This window comes from Polistes canadensis, unplaced genomic scaffold (assembly GCF_001313835.1).
Source record: "Polistes canadensis isolate GaletaPanama2010 unplaced genomic scaffold, ASM131383v1 scaffold_56, whole genome shotgun sequence".
NCBI classification, from domain to species: domain Eukaryota; kingdom Metazoa; phylum Arthropoda; class Insecta; order Hymenoptera; family Vespidae; genus Polistes; species Polistes canadensis.
The window spans coordinates 172,478-194,742 of record NW_014569603.1 but is presented as its reverse complement, the minus strand read 5'-3'; the positions used below and the strand labels follow the sequence as shown (position 1 = coordinate 194,742).

The 22,265-nt window shown below is 30.8% G+C and overlaps 1 protein-coding gene across 1 annotated transcript in view; it reads right to left on the bottom strand.

Moving 5' to 3' along the window:
* The window catches only part of LOC106785766 (glutamate receptor ionotropic, kainate 2-like), a 44,933-nt gene that overhangs the window by 14,560 nt on the left and 8,108 nt on the right, over positions 1 to 22,265 (bottom strand). Inside the window, exon 2 of the mRNA XM_014746480.1 lies at positions 17,132 to 17,256. Coding sequence (XP_014601966.1) covers positions 17,132 to 17,237 — 106 coding nt within the window. The 5' untranslated portion in view covers positions 17,238 to 17,256. The remainder of the gene's footprint in view (positions 1 to 17,131; positions 17,257 to 22,265) is intronic.

Below are 22,265 nucleotides of genomic sequence, written 5' to 3'. Positions count from 1 at the left end.
TATATATATATATATATATATATATATATATATATATATATACAGAGGAAGAATTATTAGAATTTACATTCAATCAAGTAGTAAGAGTTTAAAACTTGTTGGACACGTCAGATAAACTCAACGCATATTTTTCATGCGCGTTAACAATATCTCTCGATGTTACGAACGTGGTTCTTCTATCTAAAACGGGAGAAACGATTTATTTTTCTTTTTTTCTTTATTTCCTTTCCCGTAGAAAACCGAGGATATCTTTTCCATTCGTCTTTTTTATTTTTTTCTTTTTCCTGACGGTAAAAGTTTGCCGAGTTCGTGAAACCGTGGTAAATCCGCGAGTTCGCCAACGGGCGAATAGATATCTTCTTCAAAGAGGAATCTCCTTCTTCTTCTTCTTCTTCTTTTTCTACTTTCTGTTCTTTTTCTCTTTTCATTTTCTTCTATTTCTTATTTTAGTACTACTTTTACTTTTGAATCGGCGATACCGTTTCTCCGTGAGCATCTCGCTCGGCATTTTCTCGTCTACGCGAGGGAATGGTGTTTATCGGTGAACCAAGTTTCGTTGGTTAACGGTGCTAATTGCGACAGTGAAAGAGAGAGAGAGAAAGAGAAAGAGAGAGTGCAACGAAACGAAAGCAAAGCCTAGGCGCATCGCATCGAGCCATTAAGACCTGTTGAGCTTCCACTGAAACGTCGTGGTGTATATTCTTATTTCCTACTCTCTTTCGCTCTCTTGCCTAATATTTTTTTTTTTATTTTTATTTATTTATTTCTACTTGAATTTTTTCAAACCTTTCTCTTCACTCGATCGAATTCCTATCGGCCTAAGTTTATTTTCTATTGTTTATTGCACGCCTTCATTTTTATATTATATTTTCTTTCTCTGTTATTTTTTGTTTCATTATTGCGTATTTTTATTATTCATTAATTTGTATTTTCCGTACAAAGATAAACATTATTTTCTTACTTTTAACACTAGATTTACGGACTGAGCCAATTTAACTCATTAAAAATTTTGTTTGTTAGTCTTTACATAATAATGAACGAAACATCCCTAAATCTAGTGTCAAGTATCGTTTTTCTTTTATTTTTTTATCCCATATTTTCATAGGATACATTTTTATTATTTATTTATTTTCTTCGATTTATTGTTTTGGAAAATAATAGAATTAATAATCTTTTTTAATTAATTGGTCGTATTTTTATGATATTGATCTTATTTCGTACATTATCTTTAACAAAATCTACCGGTAAATTGTGTATCATTATAATAAACATCTATGTAAGAGATACGATTATTATTATTATATATTATTTAGAAATTGCGTTACGGAATATAATTTAATTGAGGGTTGGGCACTTTAACCTCTTGTCAAGGGGGTTGGGAAGGGGTAGGAGATAGTATAAGGTGGGTAAGGGGGTTGTAGCCGAATTTACGCAAAGTTATTATCCATGTCGGAAGTTATAATTTCGTTTGAACAGTTAAACGATAAATTTGCCTTCCTTCGTAAATTATGGAGATTGTAGATTTCGTTTCGTTCGTTTTTTTCTTTCCTTTTCTTTTCTTTTCTGTTCTTTTTTTCCCCCGTTGTTTTCCTCGCTTCACTCGTTTTTTTCTTCTATTATCAGATCTTTAGAAAAGAGGGAGTATTCATCGGGAAAAAAAAAAGTACGAAAGAAAACTTTACGTTGGGGAAAAGTTTTTCTCTCGGCCGAAAACTCTGTGCGCGTGTGTGTGTGTGTATGTGTACCATGTTGTTGTTTTTAAAATGGTACCTCCCAAAACTCGAAAATAAACTCGGTAATCGATGATTTATGCGTGTACTCGATTACGCGCGCCCTTCTGAAATTTGGAACGTTCAATATTTTTTTCGCAATTCTTTGCAAGTTTTTATAAAATTTTTATTCTCTTTTCGTTCTGTTCTTTTTTTTTCTTTTCGTTGACCCGTCAAACAATTCGACTGTATGGTAGTTTTTTAATTTTTTTTTTTTTACATTTTGTTTAAAACAATCGAAAGTCGAACGCGTGGCGAGAATTAATTGCAAAATATTTATCTCCGTGGAAACCAATATTCTTTTTCTTTTTTTTTTTTTATTTTTTATTTTATGTTACTTTACTTTGAACGACAACTTCAGGTAATCAATTTAAATAGGATAACCTGTATGCATCGGCTATATAACTTTGGTTAGGATCACAAACATTTTTCATAAGTTTTATCTGCATCCTAGATATGCTGTACATTTTTATCTTCGTTATACATATCGTCCTGATTGTGCATTATTTGCGTTAGTACGTTTTCTTCAGTAACACACGTGCGCATAAACATACATTTAAATATGCGCGTATACTTGCGTATAATTTATTACTTTTGTGAACAAATTTCTTTTCTTCTAAATTTAAATGAAATAAAAATAAGCAATATACATGAATAATATTTGTACAATCGTGGTAATTTAATTAATGTTTTAAATCGAATAGGTCTGATCAATGATCGATCTTTTCTACTAGCGTTAGATCGAAATTATATCTGTCCAATACACGTGCCTTCCCTCTCACGAGGAATGAAGTTACGAAATTAATCGAGAAGATCGAGTTCCTCAGGAGTTCCAAGTTGTTCCCTTGTAAAAGTGTAAATTTCGTTGAAATAAAAACATAAGAAAAAAAAAAAGAGAAACAAAAAATAGATAGAAAAAGTACAGTTAAACGAAAAACTTTTTACGACTTGGCAACGACGGATAAAGGAATAAGGAAGATAAACGAATAAATAAGGACGAAGATAGCCTATTATTTTTCTTTTTCTACAAAAAATTATTAAAAATTGTTTTCAAGTATTAATACACGAATAATGATTATCATAGATAAGTGATTATAAAAATATTTTTAAGAAATATTATATCAAACTTGGTGGTACGTTGAAATGTATTGTATAACGCGTCGAACAAATTTGGGAAATAATTTAGGTTAATCCTAATGTAGATCCTGTCATTTCCGCCTAATGACAATAGCGAAGAGGAAAACTATGCTCGGTCGATATACTCTAATTCTCTATCTCTTATATAATCGTCTTTGTATTAATTAATTTCATTGAGCAACCATTCAGTTTCCCCAACGATTAATATACGTTGTGGTAATTCGGCCGGAACAGTCTTCCGTTTAGTATTTCCGTCAGATAATCCTAATGATATATAATTTTAACAATGCAATTTCTAGAAACAATTGACGCATTGACTAATAATCGTAATGACGAAATAACGAACGGATTTAATGCTGATTTCAATCTATAATCCTATTAAGAAAATATACATTCTATATTTTTCATACTTTATCATTTACTAATAGTTCAATTTATAGATAATTAAATATATTTTCTGCTTCTTCTATTTCTCTTCTTTCTTTAATTTAAAACACATCCACCGTGTTTTTAGTATACAGTCGAAATTCATTTCTACGTCAAATAACATTTTTCATCAATAAATTCGATTTAATTTGATTTCTATTTTAAATTTTATTTGACAAAACATCGTGTTAGGGTGGATGTTAACTTTATTTTTTCTAATATAAGAAACGACGACTTAACTTTTTCGTTCGATTTAAATTCACACTTTAGCAGCAAACAAATTTCTCCTTTATTCGAACCACACGTTCAATTCGAACTTTTATTAGGGTCTCTAACTCCGTAAAACATTCCAACAAGAAACGACGACGTGTCGTTTAACCCAAGTCCGTTTACTTGACAAATCATTTGTCAAAGTCTCTTTATCAATAGTGTATAATTCGTTTTACGTATTTTAATAAAAACCCCAACAGATTTCAAAAGTCTTTGTTAAAAAATAATATATTTCGTTGTTAAATATATTTTAATAATTCGATGAAAATAATTTATTAATGTTCGATCGAATTTTTTTCTATACAATTAACGTATAAATAAAAATACCACAATAAAATAATAATTATTAATTAATATATTATTTTATATATCACGTGTGTAGATAATTAATGGAATATATTGCAGAATATATGCATATTAATATAATATTATTACACAATATATATATATATATGGATGCAAATAATTGGCAATTCGAATGAATTTTACAATTTTGGGGTTGAATATATTTTATTTTTTGTACTCCCCCCCTTTTTTTAAACTTTTACTACAACTCACGGTAATCATGATCATCGGTTTAAATATGCAGTTGTGCAAATGTAAGAAAAAGAGGATAAAGTGAGAAAATGAGAAAGAGTGAAGGAATGAGAGAAAGAGAAAAAGAGAGAGAGAGGGAGAGAGAGAGAGAGAGAGAGAGAAAGAGAGAGAAGGTTTGTACGTTGCTTATCTGGACACGTAATGAAGCAAACCACGCGCGTTGCTTTGCGAAAGGGTGAAGGGTAAACATGCACGGGGAGGCTGCACCCACGGGGCAAAACAATAATTACGCGCGAACAATAGGACGAGCATTGTGCTCTTACGGTTAACAAATGAGCTCGACCTCCGACCACCATGAACGTTGAACGACCATTTTCCAACCTAGCTTCTGGCTTTTTCGATCATTTATACTTGGTTGGGTTTCCTATTTTTTTTCTTTCTCTTTTTTTTACAATAATTTTTGTTTTATCAATATTAATTTAATTAAAAATATTTTATAGAAATTTAAATAAGGTATAATATATTTTAAATAAATAAGAAAAATCATAAATTATTATATAATACTTAATATGAATAGTCATAATAATAAAAATAATTAGATATCGAAGATAAATAAATAAATCTGAAATTAAAAAATTTATATTAATAATCTAAGAGATTATTTCTAATAAAAAAAATTTATAATTTTCTCTTTAATATGATACATGGAAGGGATTGATAAATAATAAATTATCAATATCTGAAATAAATAATTGAAATAATCAAAATAATTAATATCTATGATAAATATATATAAATATATTTTAAATATAAATTAAATGAAAAATATTTCTTATATATATTATTTTAATATTGTTTCAATAAAAATTTCTCATTTTTTTTTCTATTTCTCTCTAATGCGATAAATAAAAAGGATCAGATCGGATCGATGTAAAATTCCTTCATGAATTTGAGACTTACTATCAATGGCGAGTAACCGATCGAAGTTTCGGTTATGGTTGAAAGGTAGTAGCATACTTTCCAATAGCGTCGGTAATGCATGCCAGACACTACCGACTCGAGCAAACAAAATTTGCATAAGATTGTTAATAGAGGTGAATAATGCAGGTGAAAGATAGATTTAAAACAGAAAGAGAGTGAGAGTGAGAGAGAGAGAGAGAGTGAGAAAGGTGGAAAGGGGGAAAGAGATGTAAAGAGGGAGGTAAACGAGAATGAAGGGTTCGTAAGAACACCGGCATGGAGGATGGAAAGAGTGAAATTACATCGTACCACTCCACTCTCACCTTAAAAGGCTCTTCAACGCGAAAGACCTTTCTTGAATCCCAAATGAATATTATAAATAAATTATCAAACTAGTCGATCGATTACGCGAATGTCTTTCATTCATTGTCCATTTTATTTTATAACGCGTTACGAAACAATATTATATCTTTCTTATATTTATTTTTTCATTGTTACGAGTTAAAAATTATTATATATATATTTGTCGAATTTATTTTATTATTTTATATTAGAAGGGGAGATTATTCCTTTTTGTATTCGATCATAAGGATTTATTTATTATCAGTTATTTCATTCGTATGATATTTATCAAATTTATATATATATGGAAAAATATGATGGAAAATAATTTTATGAAAATTATTGCTTTTGAAAAAAAAAGCTATCTCATTTATATAATATTTTTGTTGAAAATTGTCTTTTATATCTTTACTTTTGACGATGTTATAGTTGTAGTAATGAATTTTTCTTCCCGTATCTAATTCTAGCAGGAAGAAATTGGATGGACAAAAAAAAAGGATCAGAGAAAAGCAGATTTCTACTAAATTTTAGGATATCCTTTGGGTAATGCTTACTTTCTTCGCCCTTTTTACACGTCCGTTCTATCGCTTGTACAATTTTTCAACGTGGATTTTATCATCGTATAAATTCGACCGGTGTGTTCATATTTTTACGTATTCGCCCGTTCTAGTTTTGTACGGAAGTGTTCTGGAAAAATTTTGCGGACTAAAATGAAAGAGGGAAAGAGAAGGACAAAAAGAAGGAAAGAAAAAAAGAGAGAGAGAGAGAGAGAGAGAGAAAAAAGTTTCATCGAGGCTTAAAAAGTTTAGAAAACAGCGTTAACCTTCGTTGAGATTTCGAGGTAGTATAACTGGTTGAAAATAAAAATGTATATTTTTTTTGTATCCTACGAGAGACAAGAAAAAGAATAAAAAGAAACGGAGGGAAAGAAGGAAGGAAAAGAAAAGAAACGAAAAGAAAAGAATGGGAGAAGAAGAAAAAAAATAAATCGGATAGAGTAAACGCCTCATTTAAGCTCGTGTACGTTTTCGCGATAGGAAATAAAAACCAACGTTGGAGTTTACGTGGGTGACATGGTTTTTACGATGAAAATTTTTGGTCTACCTACACTTTCATGTATACTAACCGCATATATTACGTGTAGTATATATCTACACGTATACTAACACACATAGATATACAAAGATATATGTAGAAATAGTCTCATATTCCATCGAGTTGCTGGGAGACAGATAAATTTCTGTCATGTAACAAGCTCAACGTTAACTAAATCGTTCGTCGAATGTGTCTATAAGCGTTATATGTAACGTTACAAAGCATGGCTATTATTTATTACTCGGATATTGTGTGAACATGGTACGAACGATATCATAACGCTTTGCTTTTGACAAACGTTATCGAGCTTGTCTCCGATCAAATGGATAGCACTCTAACTTTTTTTAGTTTTGTTTTTTTATTATTTCATCTTTTTTGCGCGTTTTTTCTTTTTTTCTTTTTAGTTTATTCTTATTAGTACAATATTTGTTTTTTCGTTAATAACGAACGTTTTTATTTCACAGAATACTAAGTGATTGCATAATTTCTGTCCCATTTCTTTCTGATAAAGTGTCTGATGATAATTTTCTTTTTTTTTTTTATTAGAAATATACAAACTCTTTATTAAATGGAAACAAATTATTGATTTATTGAAATATTGTTGATAATAATGATCAATAAATTTTAATTATTATTTAAATACATTTATTTAATTAAAATATATTAATATTTTTAATATCGATGTATATTAATCGAAATATATATCAAATATACATTCAATTAATAATAATTGTATTAATTGTATTACAAATAAAGTAAATTATTTAGTATTTTTGTTAAATGATCGTCATAATTGTTTTCATTTTGTTTCTCTTTGAAGTTAATCGTTGGTTAACTTTTTTAAGAATAATTATTATTTCAAGAGTTTTCATTGCTACCATTTATATATACCCACCCACACACACACACACACACACACATATATATATATATATATATATATATATATATATATACAAAAATACATTAAACCAAGTAGTATCCAGCAGGAATACTATTTTTCCACGTTAACGTTCGCTAGTCGTAAGAGAAAAGAAGAATAAGAAGAAGAAGTAAAAGAAAGTAGCGTTTTCAACGAAGAAAACTCGGTTCTTTGTCTTCGCAAAAATTAAAGGAAAAAGTTTGCGGGCACAAAGGGAAAAAGGGGAGATGTTAGGGGATGTTGGAGATGGGGGGAGTGGAAAGGAGGTTTGGAAATAGGAAAGAGTGGGGATTGAAGTAGAAGGAGGACAACGATATTCTTTCATCGCTGTAGTCGTCGTCGTTGTCGTCGAGCTCGCTTAATCTCGTTTTCCTTAAAAATACTCACAACTTCTTTCATGGTATCCGTTCATGGATTTCATTCGTTGTATTTTCTTTTTCCTCTGGTCCACGAGCACGAAGTTTTTCTTTTCTTTTTTTTTCGTTTTTACTTATTCTTTCATTTGATCTTTTTTCCATCCCCTTATATTCGTTCCTTTCTTGTCCTTCGTGCTTGTTTTTTTTTGGTTATGCGTTATCTTCAAAAGATGGAATTTCAAGTTTTGACAGAAAGAGAGAGAGAGAGAGAGAGAGAAAGAAACAGAGACTGAAGCAAAATTCCTTCTGCTTGTTTTTAAAGCGAAACTTCTTAGGCATCGGTAATGATAGAATTTTATGAAACGATATTTTAAGAAAAAGAATACAGAGATAGGAAAAGAGAAAGTGAAATAGAACTCACAGTCGAATGAGATTAGGGAAGGTTCTAGGGTTAGTGTAGTGTGTGTGCGTGTGTGCGTGTTTGTCGACCAATAGTTATTGCGAGATACGTTTATTTATGAAAAAATGAGTGGAGATGTGACATACCTTGAGAGTGTTCGATATATTTTAAATGATTTTGTTAATTAATCGAAGAAAATATATATTATAGTTTAAAAACACGAATTATTAGTTCGATGTACCGTTCTATTCGAAATTCACTGTTCGAATGTCTCATTGTCCTCCATGTAAGTTATTCAAACTCCTTTCATTGATTCTTGTTTACCTACATGACTTTTAGAAGAATAAATTCTATTTATTATGAATATTATTCTCGTTATACGTATGTAGCCTTCGGAAAATCATAATAACAACATTTAATAAAAGAACTTTCACAAAGGACGATGACATCAGTATACTGTTGGATTTTGAAGAGGACGGTGCGTCGAACCTAGACTCCGTGCTTTTAGAGTACAGTATACATTTCCTTCGATTAATTATCAATCATTTAAGGTATGTCGTACATTCTATTAATATTTTTTATTGTTTAAACTAAAATACGTGTATTTTTTAACGTTCCTGCTCAGTGGTGACTTCGAGTTGAAAATCGTCATTTAATAAAATATCAAATCGAAATTATTTAATATTCCAAGTATATTAATAGATATATAGTTTGTATTATTTTTACATTAATGGGTATTAATCTGATTGGTATTAAGAAATATTTACAAAGTATCAATTGTTACAATATTTACAAAGGATCAATTGTTAGACATAAAAAAATCGAATATTTTTTTAGTTTTATCAACATATACAATTTTAAGATAAGGGGTTTCCTGTATATTATTTTCGTATTTATTAAATTCACTAGTTACAAATAAAACTTTCCGATTAAATTCATTTAATATGTAATAATAATATATTAATGTATTTATTTCTAAATTGTCGTCATTTTAAACACACTATGTCAATAACTTTCCAGGAAAAATCTAATAAGCATAATTTCATGTTCATTCAAATCAATTGATTATTTTCTACGTGATAATACGGCTGTCACTTATCGCTCATCCTTTTTTTTTTTAATATTTCGTGTTCGATTTGAAACATCATCTTCTCCTCCCCAGTTCATTCCTACTCTTTCGCACCCATTATGCAGCACTATGTTAAAGCGTGTACCATTTAACCAGTCCTTGTACGATTTGTTGGCACGTTAGAAATTACTACTATATACGATCCTTCTTGTAACAGGTGTATGTATGCATGTATATTGTGTATATACCTTAGATATAATCCTCCTCTGCGCTTCTGTTCTTATAATGTACTTCTTCTATCTTTTTTGATTTCTTTTTTCTTTTTTACTCTCACGCAAGCAATTTTGTCCTCCTTCCGGCGTTCCATTCTTTGTAAAGAACTTTCATCTCTTCGACGTTGATCTTTTCGATGAATAATTAAATAAAAAATTAATGATCTCTTTTCTCTTGTTTAATTTACCTTTTTACCTTTTCTGTTTTTCTTTCTTTTTATCTTGTTTGAAATACGTAATACGTTTCAATGAGCATTGTCGTCTTAATATTTCGTTGGAAAAGAAATTCGAATGAATACGAAAAATAGGATAAAGTTTTAAGAGGATAAAATTTTCTTTTTTTTTTTTTACATACTTTCATTATTTTGGCATTATTTAACATAATAATTGTTATTAAATCATTTTATATTTATGTATAGAAACCTTGAGAATATAAAGAATAGTACGTGCTCATAACTAGAAAATTTATTACTCGCTTGCAGTAAAAAAGTAAAGAAAGAGAGGGAGAGAGAGAGTGAGAGAGAAAGAGAAATAAGTACCTTTTGCATTGAAAAGAATTATTATCTCGTTGTAACTTTAATCACTATAGCAAAAGTATACTCGACCATGGGAATATGTGAAACGCAACGTCAAGTGGTGTTTTAATTAAACTTAGAAATATTACTTGCATTGTAGCTAATTTTGTTCTTTTTCTCTCTCTCTTTCATTCTTTTTTGTCTTTCACTAAAATTCATGATAGACGAACTGAGAGAGAGAGAGAGAGAGACAGAGAGAGAGAGAGAGAGAAGAAGTGACTTGCTAAAGAATAAGAAGAACAAAAGGGGAGATAAAGAGAGAAGGCTAGGAATAGAGGGAGTGAAAGGGAGTAAAAGGGAGTAAGTGAGGAGAAAGAAAGGATGAGTCGTAGGACGAAGTTGTTCGTCGTGTCTTATCTTTCGTCCAACTAGGATACATGAAAGAAGTTATACGAGAAGCTTTACGTGACAGAAAGACGTAACAGGAAGCCCATTATTTTTCTTAATACCATAAGCTTTAACAAGAACATATCACACACATGTACGCATACACAAGCATGTATGCATAATATATAAATAAAAATAATCAAGTAGAATAATATAAAGATGAAATGAATGATACTTGTTTGAGAATAAAAAAAAAAGAAAGAAAGAAAAAGAAGGGAGAAAGAATCATGTACGTAATTCGACGACAAACGATAACATTCAATTGATGATTTATCCATTGATATCTATTGAAAGTTTGATAAAACGTTGTTATCTTCAATTACAAGTATAATAATAATAATAATAATAATAATAATAATAATAATAATATTAATAACGATGATAAAGTTTCTCTTGTTAAGTGCGGAGTGACAAGTGTAACGTCGTGGAAATTTAATTATTTTCCAAAGTAATTATCGAGGATTGAGAAATTGATAAAAGTGGGATGGTAAACAGACAGAGTGTTCAAAATTGTTATTAAAAACTTAGGGTCTTTCTTTTAGTATCGTAAAATTGAGGAAACAAATTATCTTTGTATATTAAGATATTGACGTTATTCTTACCTCCAAGTTTTAGGAACGACGATGGTCTACGGCGAAACTCGATGGCTTTTTAATCTTTTTTTTTGTTTTTTAAACAACGACAACAACAAAAACTACGAATTAAATTGGATTAGCTATTTTTGTGTTGGAAAAAGATCGTACGTACCGAGGGCGATTTGCATTCTACGTCTGACGTTTGCACGAAAGATTTTTAAACGATGTGTGACTTTTCTGCATGTTCTGAGTTGTAGAATAAAAAAACAGGTAAGAGAATAGAAGTGTATTCTTTTTCGTGTAATTTATGCGAGTGTATGTTTGAATAGAAAGCATGGATGCATTTTTTAATTCTCCATTCTCTGTCTTTGTCTTTCTTTTTCCCCTTGTTTTTTTTTTCTTTTCGTTTATGCTCGTCCTTTGCTATTTACACGAGAACTAACTCACCCAGGTGATTTACTTTATTAAATATTACAAATTTTAGACACATTATTCCCTTAATAATAATAATTCTTTTACATTACACACCGTGAATACATTTTCCAAAATCTTTCCTTCGTCCTGCAATGCTTATAATACTTGCATATATAATAAATATATATGCAAGGTACATGTGTGTGTATTTCTGTACGCAAGTATGAATATATTGAATTGAAATATTTTCGGAATTATTTTTCATCTGACTCTCACGCTTAAAAGATGATTATTTTTCTTCGACCGATATTCCAAAGTGAAATTTCATGTACTCCGTGTGTTTTCACTATTGCGATCTAAACGTAACGTTACCTTGCCTTTCGTTTCTTTCAAGTATTTGAAATGAAAATATTTTCTGTACGTGAATGTGCATGTGTGTGTGTATGCATGCATGCATACGTGTGAAAGAAAGAAAGAGAAGTCTAAAAGTTTTTGATTTCAAATTACGATGCTACGATAATGTGTATGCATTTCGGTTTATATTTCATGATAGAAACGTAAACGTTTATACGAGGATATTGTAATAAAGTATGTATGTATGTATAACAAATAAAAGATAGAAGCAATAGCTTATATATATTTCGAGCCACGAAAAAGAGAAAGAGATAGAGAGGGTGACAATTTAATTAGATAGATTCTAGACAATTGAGCATGTTCGTTGAACCTTAAATGAAATGTAATTGTAGCACCTGAAAACAAGCAACCTTTCATACATTGTTTGATTAATTACGCTTACTTAGAATATTTGCCAACGAGAACAAGTTTTTTTCAGTTCTTGTAAAATAGATAATAGATTTATTTTCTATTCCTTAAGGAACCTATTCGATTGATAACAATAGTTGACAAAGAAGGATGTGTTGCCTATTATCAGGGGTACAGTACTTGTATGCAAGTAATATACAAAAATTTAATTCAAACAATCGTAATCGATGTATAACAATTTTCGCTTTTGAAATTTTTTTTCGAATTTGTTAATTTCGGTTTTTACACGAAGGTTGACATCATTCGATGTCATAACTCGCATATTTGTACGCATTTTAACGAATGTATTTCGTAGAATGCTTGTACGTATTTACACATTATAAATTTACACATATGGAATGTGTTAGTAGCGTATTTTTTGTTAGGTAATATAAATGTCGACGCTCCGGGGAAAACGTAGCTATTTACCGTGCGAATTTGGGTTATATCGTAGCATGATTGGTACGACGGTAGCTAGTTAATTTTTGTGGTACCGAGAAAAGTTGAAAATTATTTTCTAAATTTAATATAGTGTTTTCTATCTCTTTCTTTCTTTCTTTCTTTCTTCTTATTTTTTAATAAAAATAAAAGATAACTAATCTCTCAGATCGTACAAGAGTTATATATACATGTATGAACGTATGTGAGTATAAGTAGAAACTTTGGTTCTATCACAAGTTACCGAATGAAAAACTTTTAATAAAGCTAAAGATGAAGAAGTAGTATGACACGTTCAGCGTACTTACGAATTATTTGGGTCGAGTAAATAGTTCCTTTTGTATTTTTCTGATAGATAACTTTATGATTACATAACTTTGATTTTATTAATCAAACCCGATTTTAAAGGTGATATATCATATTGAGCAATTCATATAAAAAAAAAAGTAACGATATTTGTTTATTCAGTTACAAATTATTGAGTATTGAGCGTGTATTAAAATAAAAGAAGAAATTCGATACACATTTGAAAAGTTTATTACTGGTGAATCAATTTGTGATGTTTATGAACACGATGCACAGTATCGGTACGAGAGGCAAAAAACTTGTTCGAGCATTTTCAATTTGAAAATTTTGACGACAAGGATGTACCTCTCGTTTTGATCGATAAATCGGTAGAAACAAATTGATGAAATGATGGAAACAATTGAACAAAATTGACAAATTAGCAATCGTGATATCGTTAAAGAACAAAACATCGATCACAAATTATTTGAAGAATGAATGGACGATACAAAAATATGAACACAATATTCGCGTTTTCCATTTCTATTATTAACTAATAAAAAGGTTTTGTTAAGCTGGCGAAAAAGTAAAATGAAACAAAAATGGGTCACTTTTCTCATCAAGATGCGAAATAGAATTATATTTATGTGAGAGGTATCCCCCCTCCCTTCCTTCTTTTTTCGCGTAATCGAACGAAACGAGTAATCTGAATGATATTTTTCAGCGTTAAACCGTGGTAGGTAGTTACGCGAGGAAGTAATGACTTAAGCACTAAAGTCAATCGGAGTAGAGGTAGAAATGGTTTATGGGTTTAAACCGTAGAACCACAACGCGAATAGAATCCTTATTTACCGTACCGATACGATCGTAGACTAGCAATTTTATCGGATCGTTCTCCTCTCTATGGGGGTGTAGGAAGGGGATGAGAGGGAGGTTAGAGGGAATGTTCCCCCCGCTGTTTCTGAACTTTTCTGAACCTCTATAGCCGGTAACTCTCGTGACAATGACAGTTTTAGTTCTCTTGTATCGGTGTTAGTGTACCATCGCGATACTCGATGCAGGGTTATCGAGAAAAAGAGAAACAGAAAGAGAAAGAGAAAGGAAAATAGAAAAAGAGTAAGGGAGAGCAAGAGAGAGAGAGAAAGAGAGAAAGAGAGAAAGAGAGAGAGAGAGAGTGAGAGAGGTGCTTTGAGAGCGCTTATAAAAGCGCGTCTCGTAAAATTGCGACAACTGCGTCGCCAATGGTTATATCTATTGTCCTGGTCGAGTCACAGTAAAACTATACTCTTCTCGAAATGGACACTAACGTACGCTTATTCTTCCAACGACGTTGCAATTTCCGTGATTTCAACAATTCTATGGGGTTGAAACGTTTTCTTCTTCCATTTACAAGCCTTCCCTCCTTCCTTCCTTTCTTTATATTATTTTTATTCTCCCTACCTCTAGAAAACAAAAAAAAGTTTTTCGTTGTGCTCGTTGCATTTCTATTTCTTTCTTTATTTATTTATTTATTTCTTTTTTTTTTAAATCCTTGTTACGCGTATACCGACAGGACTTGAATACTTCGTCAAGAACGATGATAGTACAAATTGTTCGTCTCTCTACTTTTATTTCAATTTTACAATGCGATATATATATATATATATATATTTCATCTCATTTTCTTCTATAATTTGTTGTTTATTTAATTTGTATCTTCATTACGTTATCGTTAATTAATGTCTTTTTACGATGTCGTAAGTTATTTTTTATTAACACCACGAAAATGAAAGAAGGAAATAAACAAGAAAAGAAAATAAAAGAAAAGGAAGAAAGTAATAGGAGTAGGACGAGACGGGTGAAATCGTTCGTTTATCTCGTGAAAGATAACGTTATTTTAAATATATACACGTACGTAATACTTGAAAGGCGTTTCTGAGGAAGAAAGTTGGTTGGAAAAAGGTTTCTCTCTTTTCTTTTTTTTCCTTTCCTTTTCTTTTTTTTATTTTTTTCGTCTGTAGGTGCAAAAGAGGGAAAACTATACCCAACTAACGTAGCTCTTTTGTAATCTACGCGTATCCCCGTTTCTAAAGTCCTTTCTACTGTTACTTTTCGTACTTTTATCTTCGGTCATACATAATTTACACGACACCCGAGGCTAACGTCATGTAAGTCCACGTTGTATTTAAAGTCTTTTCCCTCTTACTCTATCTCTCCCTTTTTTTTTATTTCTCTCTCTCTCTCTCTCTCTTACGTTTTTTGTCTTTATCTGGATCGTTTTCTCCTCTATTTTTCATTCGTTCGGATTTGTTCTTTTATTTATTCTCCACGGAATATCACACGCGCGAATAATTTATTCAACCATAATTAACATTCTTAATCGTTAATCTAAATCTTTCCAAATAAAAAAATACATATTATATATATTCTTTTTTTTTTAGAACGAATATTTCACATTAATTTTATATGTTTCTAAAATCTTATAAAATCGTTGAAATATTTGTTTCATTATGTAAGCATCGTTCTTGAGTATACATACTGTTGTTATATCGTTAAAATTGGGACACAATTTTCTTCTATCTCTCTTTATCTGTCTTCCGTCTGCTGTGTATATGTCTTTCTCTTTAAAAATATATATATAATACATATCGTGGAATTTGTCGAGTTTAGTCGACGAAAAGCTGCATATTCTTGTATTATATTCAATCCCGTGTACGTTTATTTGTGCATCGGTGTGTGTAAGTAGGATGTACCAAGAGACGAGATTCGCTTATGAAAGTCATTCGTTCTTCTCTAAATATTTGGTTATTTTCATAACAGAGAGAAAAAGAAGATAGAGTAAGACAGACTGAGAGAGAAAGAGAGAGAGAGAGGAGAAATGCAACGAATTCAAGAATGACAAATGCATATTTCTTTGACGTGAGCAAAAGAGAGGAACGTGACTTTGGCCAAGCAGTCGCATAATATGTCGATAAAGAGTGCACGAGAAGGAGTTTCTGTTTTATCCTGTAACTCTAGCTAGACTACTTTTTACATATATATATACGCATGCATATGTGCACATGTTTGTACGTATATATATATGTATACAGATATATGTGCGTGTATTATAGATAGGGTTTGAAGAAGAGAAGAAAGGATAAGGAAAAAGAAAGATGGGTAAAAGGGTTCAACCTTCTTTCATCCCGTCTCCTCTTCTACCCCCCTTTCCCCCACTACCACTCCCACTCAAGACGACGACGCCTCGAGTGAACTTGAGAAGCTTTTTCAGATTTCTTCTCTTTTTCTTATTCCTATTTCTTTCTGTCTTTTCTTTAGATATTTCTCATCATCTTCTTCTTTTTTCTCTTCTTTTTTTTTTGCTATTTTTGACTGTTCTTTTTTCTTGTAATTTTTTTAATTTTCTTTTTACATGCTCAAGTGTTAGCGAATAATTTAATATCGATTTTATAATTTTTAATATTGTTTATGTTTGAAATTGATTTGTTATAAATAGTTTATGATAGATTGTTTAATTAATCGTAGATTTTTAGTTCAGTGTTGCTTACCTTCGTCATAGATGAATCGCAAAACTTTTATTATAGGAGGTACGAACATACTGTTTAAGATTTTTTTTTTCAAGGAGATAGAATCATGCGAATCAAGTTGATCATGTCCGATAATGACAATAAAATTATTAGTAATGAAAAAGAAAATATTCTCGCTCTATTCATAAATAAGATTATAGGATTTTTTAGCATCATCTTCAATATCCTTTATATTTTTTGATAGTTACGAAAGATCCATCATATTTTTGTAATTTTTCTTTATTCTAAATTTATGTAAAACTTTTTTCACATAATTATTTAATATCTTTTTTATTTTATTTATAATGGTTTCCTTTTTTTTTTTACGTCAATCTAAGCTTTGATACACGACGATGCACGAAATTGTTTTCTTAATCTTACGATACCGTGGTCTTTAAATGGTTTATTTTCAAAGGGATATAAAATTAAAAAAAAAAAAGAAAAAATGTTTAGCATAAGATCGGTTAAGGCAGGGAGTTACTTATTAAATAAAAAAAGAAACAAAGAAAAAAAAAACAAAAGAAAAAAGTAAGAAGAAAAGAAAGTAATTGCTTACCAATTTTTATAATTTTTATGGGTCGAGAAACACCTTGATTGTATGGGAGCAGCGTTAAGAGAGTTAACGCGATGAAAGGTAGAACGTTGCGTCGATACGAAGCCATAATAGATAATGCTGCCAGTCTGTGAAAAGAGAGGATATAATTTTATTAAGGCAATTTATTAGTAGAAACGTATAGGACGTTCACAACGCTTTATGAATATTATTTTTAACACTATCATACATTTAATCTTTAAATAGTTAAAAGAAGTACTGTATCTCGTATTATAACTTATTAATCGACCTTTGTACGCGCGATCAGAATATTTCACTTTTATGAATTTATTACGCGTTTACATATTTTTCTTTTTCATCTTTTTCGTTTATTTATTTCACATTGTTTTTTTCGTGTGTGTTCCTACGCTCGAATCGACTTTTGTACGCCATCGGAATATTTAATTTGATGAATTATTATTACGCGTGGGCGTAATTTTTGTTTTTTATTTCATCCTAGTTTATTTTATCCTATTTTTATTGGCTTTTTTTTTCTTTTTTATAGTGAATTTTTTTTTCTAATACGTTTCAGATAAAATCATGAATTTTATAAAAGAACAGTGGACCGGGCAACCAACTCTTATTTGCAAACATATTTTCTTTCAACGATTTTTCTGTGGATATTTCGAAAAATGTTTCATACGAGAAATATAACGTAAACAACTCAAGATTGATAGCTTCTTGCGGCTTGATTCATCCCATCATATATAGGGTCGAACACGCGAACCTATCATTCTTGATCTGTTTGCATGTAAATCTTCAAGGAGATCTCTGCGATATAAGGTTTTCACTCGTTCAACAAGAGATACGCTTCTTTCTACGATCTTGGTATTTTCATAGGTAAAGAAAGATTTGGTCAAATATTTTTTTTTATCGATATTTTACTTATTCAAAAATAAAAAAATCATTTCACGGTTTTTTATCTTACCGTTAAACAAAAATTATTATTTAATGTTTTATGCTAAGAATAGAAAAGGAAACATTGGCACGAGAAGAATCATTTGCTTTCTAAAAAGAATCATTAGTTTGCTAAAATTAGTTACAATCAAAATTCGAACACATTTGTCTTCTAATATAGATTATATTATAGAAAAATAAAATGAATATACATTGACAATATATTATTTTTTTAAACGATAGTGTACCGATTTGAAATTATACGTGATGGTGTTTGAAATAAAAAACAAAAATTGACACGAGTTACATTCGTTTCAATCAGTTAGAATTTTTCCAATAAAAATTAACAAGCACAACACATATACTAATTTCATATATATATTATTTATATAATAATAAAATGATATAACGAATAGCATCAATGTAGTTATTAAAAAATGTATTTTCTCTAATGACAAGTTCCAATCTTATCAAATAAATGATCAATTGAAGGTGTCTATTTGATATCTAGGGAAGCCGTTACAATACACATATATAATATATCATCAACATAGACATTTGCAGCCCTTTGTTCGTAATCTCGAGAATGAAGACGACTATCCAAGACAGTGTGGATTGTCAAGGTTTAACGATCGCAGGTCAGGACGATCAAGTTTGTAATTACAAGAGAAGCCATGCTTCTGACGGTTCACCGTAAACGACGACAACGACGACGGGGAGTAAGTTCTGTTCCATCTACTTCCGGTGAGAGACATACACTGATATATATACACATGCATATATGCGAATATATGAACATGTGTTAGTTAGAACATAGAACGTAGGAAAGATACTAACACCAGTTATCCAATGTCCACGAGTCGTAGTGAGCAAGCAGCTGTAAGGATGCAATGGCTGATGGCACGATGACACCTCAGTTACCCCCCTTTAACCAACCCAACCTCTCTACACCCTCTTTACACCCTCTCTACACCCTCTCTACCACTTTCCTTCCAATCCCCTATCAAGTCTATTTACTCCTTCTCATTCTCTCGTTCCTTCTACTCCCTTTCTCACTCTTTTTCGCATAGAGACTTTAGTCTCTAGTTCAGTCTAACGCTTCCACGTCAAATATTCGCACGTTAGATGCTCTAGTTGATCGATTTGATTTTTTTATATTTTTATTTTAATTCCTTCTTCTTCTTCTTCTTTTTAGTTAAATTTCATTTTTGTTTAATAATACGCTCGAGATACTTGTGATCTTTATTTTTGGATAATTATTTTTTATTTGTGATTCGTGATAATAGTGGTGGTGGTGGTGGTGGTGGTGGTGGTGTAGTTTCTTTTTTATAAGCGAATTTTAGTACGTTGCGGCTCGGTGTTTAAAATAAAAAAAAAAGATTGTCAATGTTCAATTCGAGTTGATGTTCTTTTTTTTATATTTCTTTTTGTTTATCTTTCAACGTGGACGTGAGGAATCTAATTTGTTTGGTTTAGAACATTTTCGGCAATTATAAATGAGTATAAAGTAACGTTGTTGTAATAGATTCGTGGTTAGCTTCTATGTATAATGAAATTGTCGAAAACGTCGTTAGAATGATTTGCATCACGTACAATAGTTTTACGGGACGTCGTTGAAAGACTAACAGGTAGACTTTCAAAATTTGCCTTGGTGGTGCTCTTTTAATTAAGGCCTTCGCTAATTAAATTCGTCTCCTAATTAGACGCAAGGAATTCCATACCACAACTCATCTTAATTTATTAGCTTCGGAGAGTTGGGAAAAATAGTATGAAGGACAGTTTTATTTAACGGATGAAAAATTCGACTACGAAATCACCAACGAATTGATCCTATTTTTATATTATTTATTTTTCAATGCTCCAAATCTTTTCTATTTTGTTTTTATATTTTTTGTTCGTCCACAACCAATGGAAATAAAATATCGATAGAATTAAAACTCGAAACTTTTGATCGATACTCTATCGCGTTATAGTTTTTGCTTTTCCATATTCACCGGTATAACTTTTATTTGTTGTTTTGATACTGGCTAGAAACAAAATATATCAATTCGTTAAACCCGGTGAAATTAATTTTAATTAAAAAATAATATTATACAAATGTGAAAATAGAGAGGATAGTTGGAATAAATTAACGTAAACATTGTTTCTTTCATTTTCTACACGCATCACGTTAGTAATGGGAATGAAACAATTAAAATTATTTTTTATTCTTTCATGAAAAAACAAAGAGGAAAAAAAAAATTTCAAAAGCTAAACACAAAAAGAACTTTTCGTGATTAATTATCTCGTATTCCTCGGTTAACAGGTTAACAATGGAACATCGTGGTACGCGAGTGAACCGGGAGTGTTGTGTACCGATAGAAAAGAAGGGTGGAAAGAAGAGAGGGGAAAGAGGGAGGGAAAGAGAGTGTCATTCAAAAATACTCCAGTACGAGTAATAACCAGGCAGTAGTCAACGTTACTTTCCGGATGTATGCATCAGTGCCACGTTTACGATCATAAATGTCTTCTTGATAGAGTATCGCTGGAATAAAACCGGTAATTTTCTTTTCGTACCTATATACTCTTACTCTATTCGTAATAGAATTCTAAATCTTAATCTACGACAAAACCAAAAGAAAAACAAAAATTGGATAATTCATGCACGTGCGAGTTGTTATGAAAAATTGTTTTCGTTTTATTTTTTTTTTTTTATATATAATTAATGAATAATTTAGATTGTATGTTTTTTCAACAAGATCCTATAATAATTTCAAAAATAAGAAAACATACAGAATGTTTTGTTATGCGTTATACATATTAAAATTATGTATTCATGGTTTAATATTAAATGTAAACAATTTGAACACGCATAAGCCTCAAAGATAATATGCTTGTTTTGAAAGTTATGATGTAAAAATGTAGAATTACATTTTTTAATTTAAATTTACACCAAGTATACGCACAGTTTTGGGATGAACGTTGCGATATGTGTTCATAGTTTTAAGAAGAGTGAGGGGGATACCGCATATAATTAAAATAATAAAAATAATTACTGGAAGAGAGAGTTTTTAATGAGAGTCAGAATTAATTGATAGAATACGATCGATACTTGGACGCAAAAGTAAAGTAATTTCTTATTCATTTTTATTTCACCATAAATTTTTACTTAGAATCTATCTCTCTCTCTCTCTCTCTCTCTCTCTTTCTCTCTCTTTTTTTTTTATTCTATGCACGAACGAACGATAACGGAAATTACAAGACGAACGGAGCGTAGTATTCTCATGAAAGGAAAGTTCACGATAGGGTCAATCCGTATTCTCGCATTACGACGCGACGACAACGTGGCAGCTTTGTTAAGTAAACAAGATCATAAAGCAGAGATAGTTTAATCAAACGAAAACGATCGTTAAATTACGTACTATATAATCCAGAACTTTGAATAAATATATGTAGCAGAATATTCATCTTCGTTCTATCTATTAACGAAATAAACATATAAAATTCTAATTTTTTTTCTATTATACTTTTCCTTACTATTATTCAGTCTCGTCTAATTAATTAATTATTTGTTTATTTTTAATATAAATAAATTACTATATCATCGTGTTCGCGATCTTTTCCTTTGATTGAAAGACGATAGATAATGAAATAGAAATAATAGATATTATCTTGTTTTTATTTTATCGAATATATTATTGAAAATAGAAAACACGGAGAAAGAAAGAGACGGGTAAAAAAATAAAATAAATAAATAAAAAGAGTGGGATATAGAGAAAAAGAGAAAAATTTCCCGCGCCTTTTTTTTTTCTTCTTTTTCGTCTCATAATTTCCGTTGGATAACGACCGACGGAGTCGTGAACGAACGAACGAACGAACGAACGAACGAAAGAACGAAAGAACGACAGAACGAATGATAGAACGAAAGAACGAAAGAACGAATGAGCGAACGATTCGCCATGTTGGAAAAGAAGGTCAAGATGAAAGAGAAGCCAAACAGCCGGCTTCGGTGCGACGCGATTTTTATCGGATACAGAAATACCCTCGGCCAGTGTACCCTCGTCGTCGAGAAATCTGTGTCAATCCTTCTTAATGATCTCCACTCGGCATTCCGAGTGAGAGATCGTAACGATCCGTGAGCGGTGAATTTGTCTAATTGACTTCTCTCCCTTCAAAGCCAACGGATAAGAAGATAAGAGAGAGAGAGAGAGAGAGAGAGAGA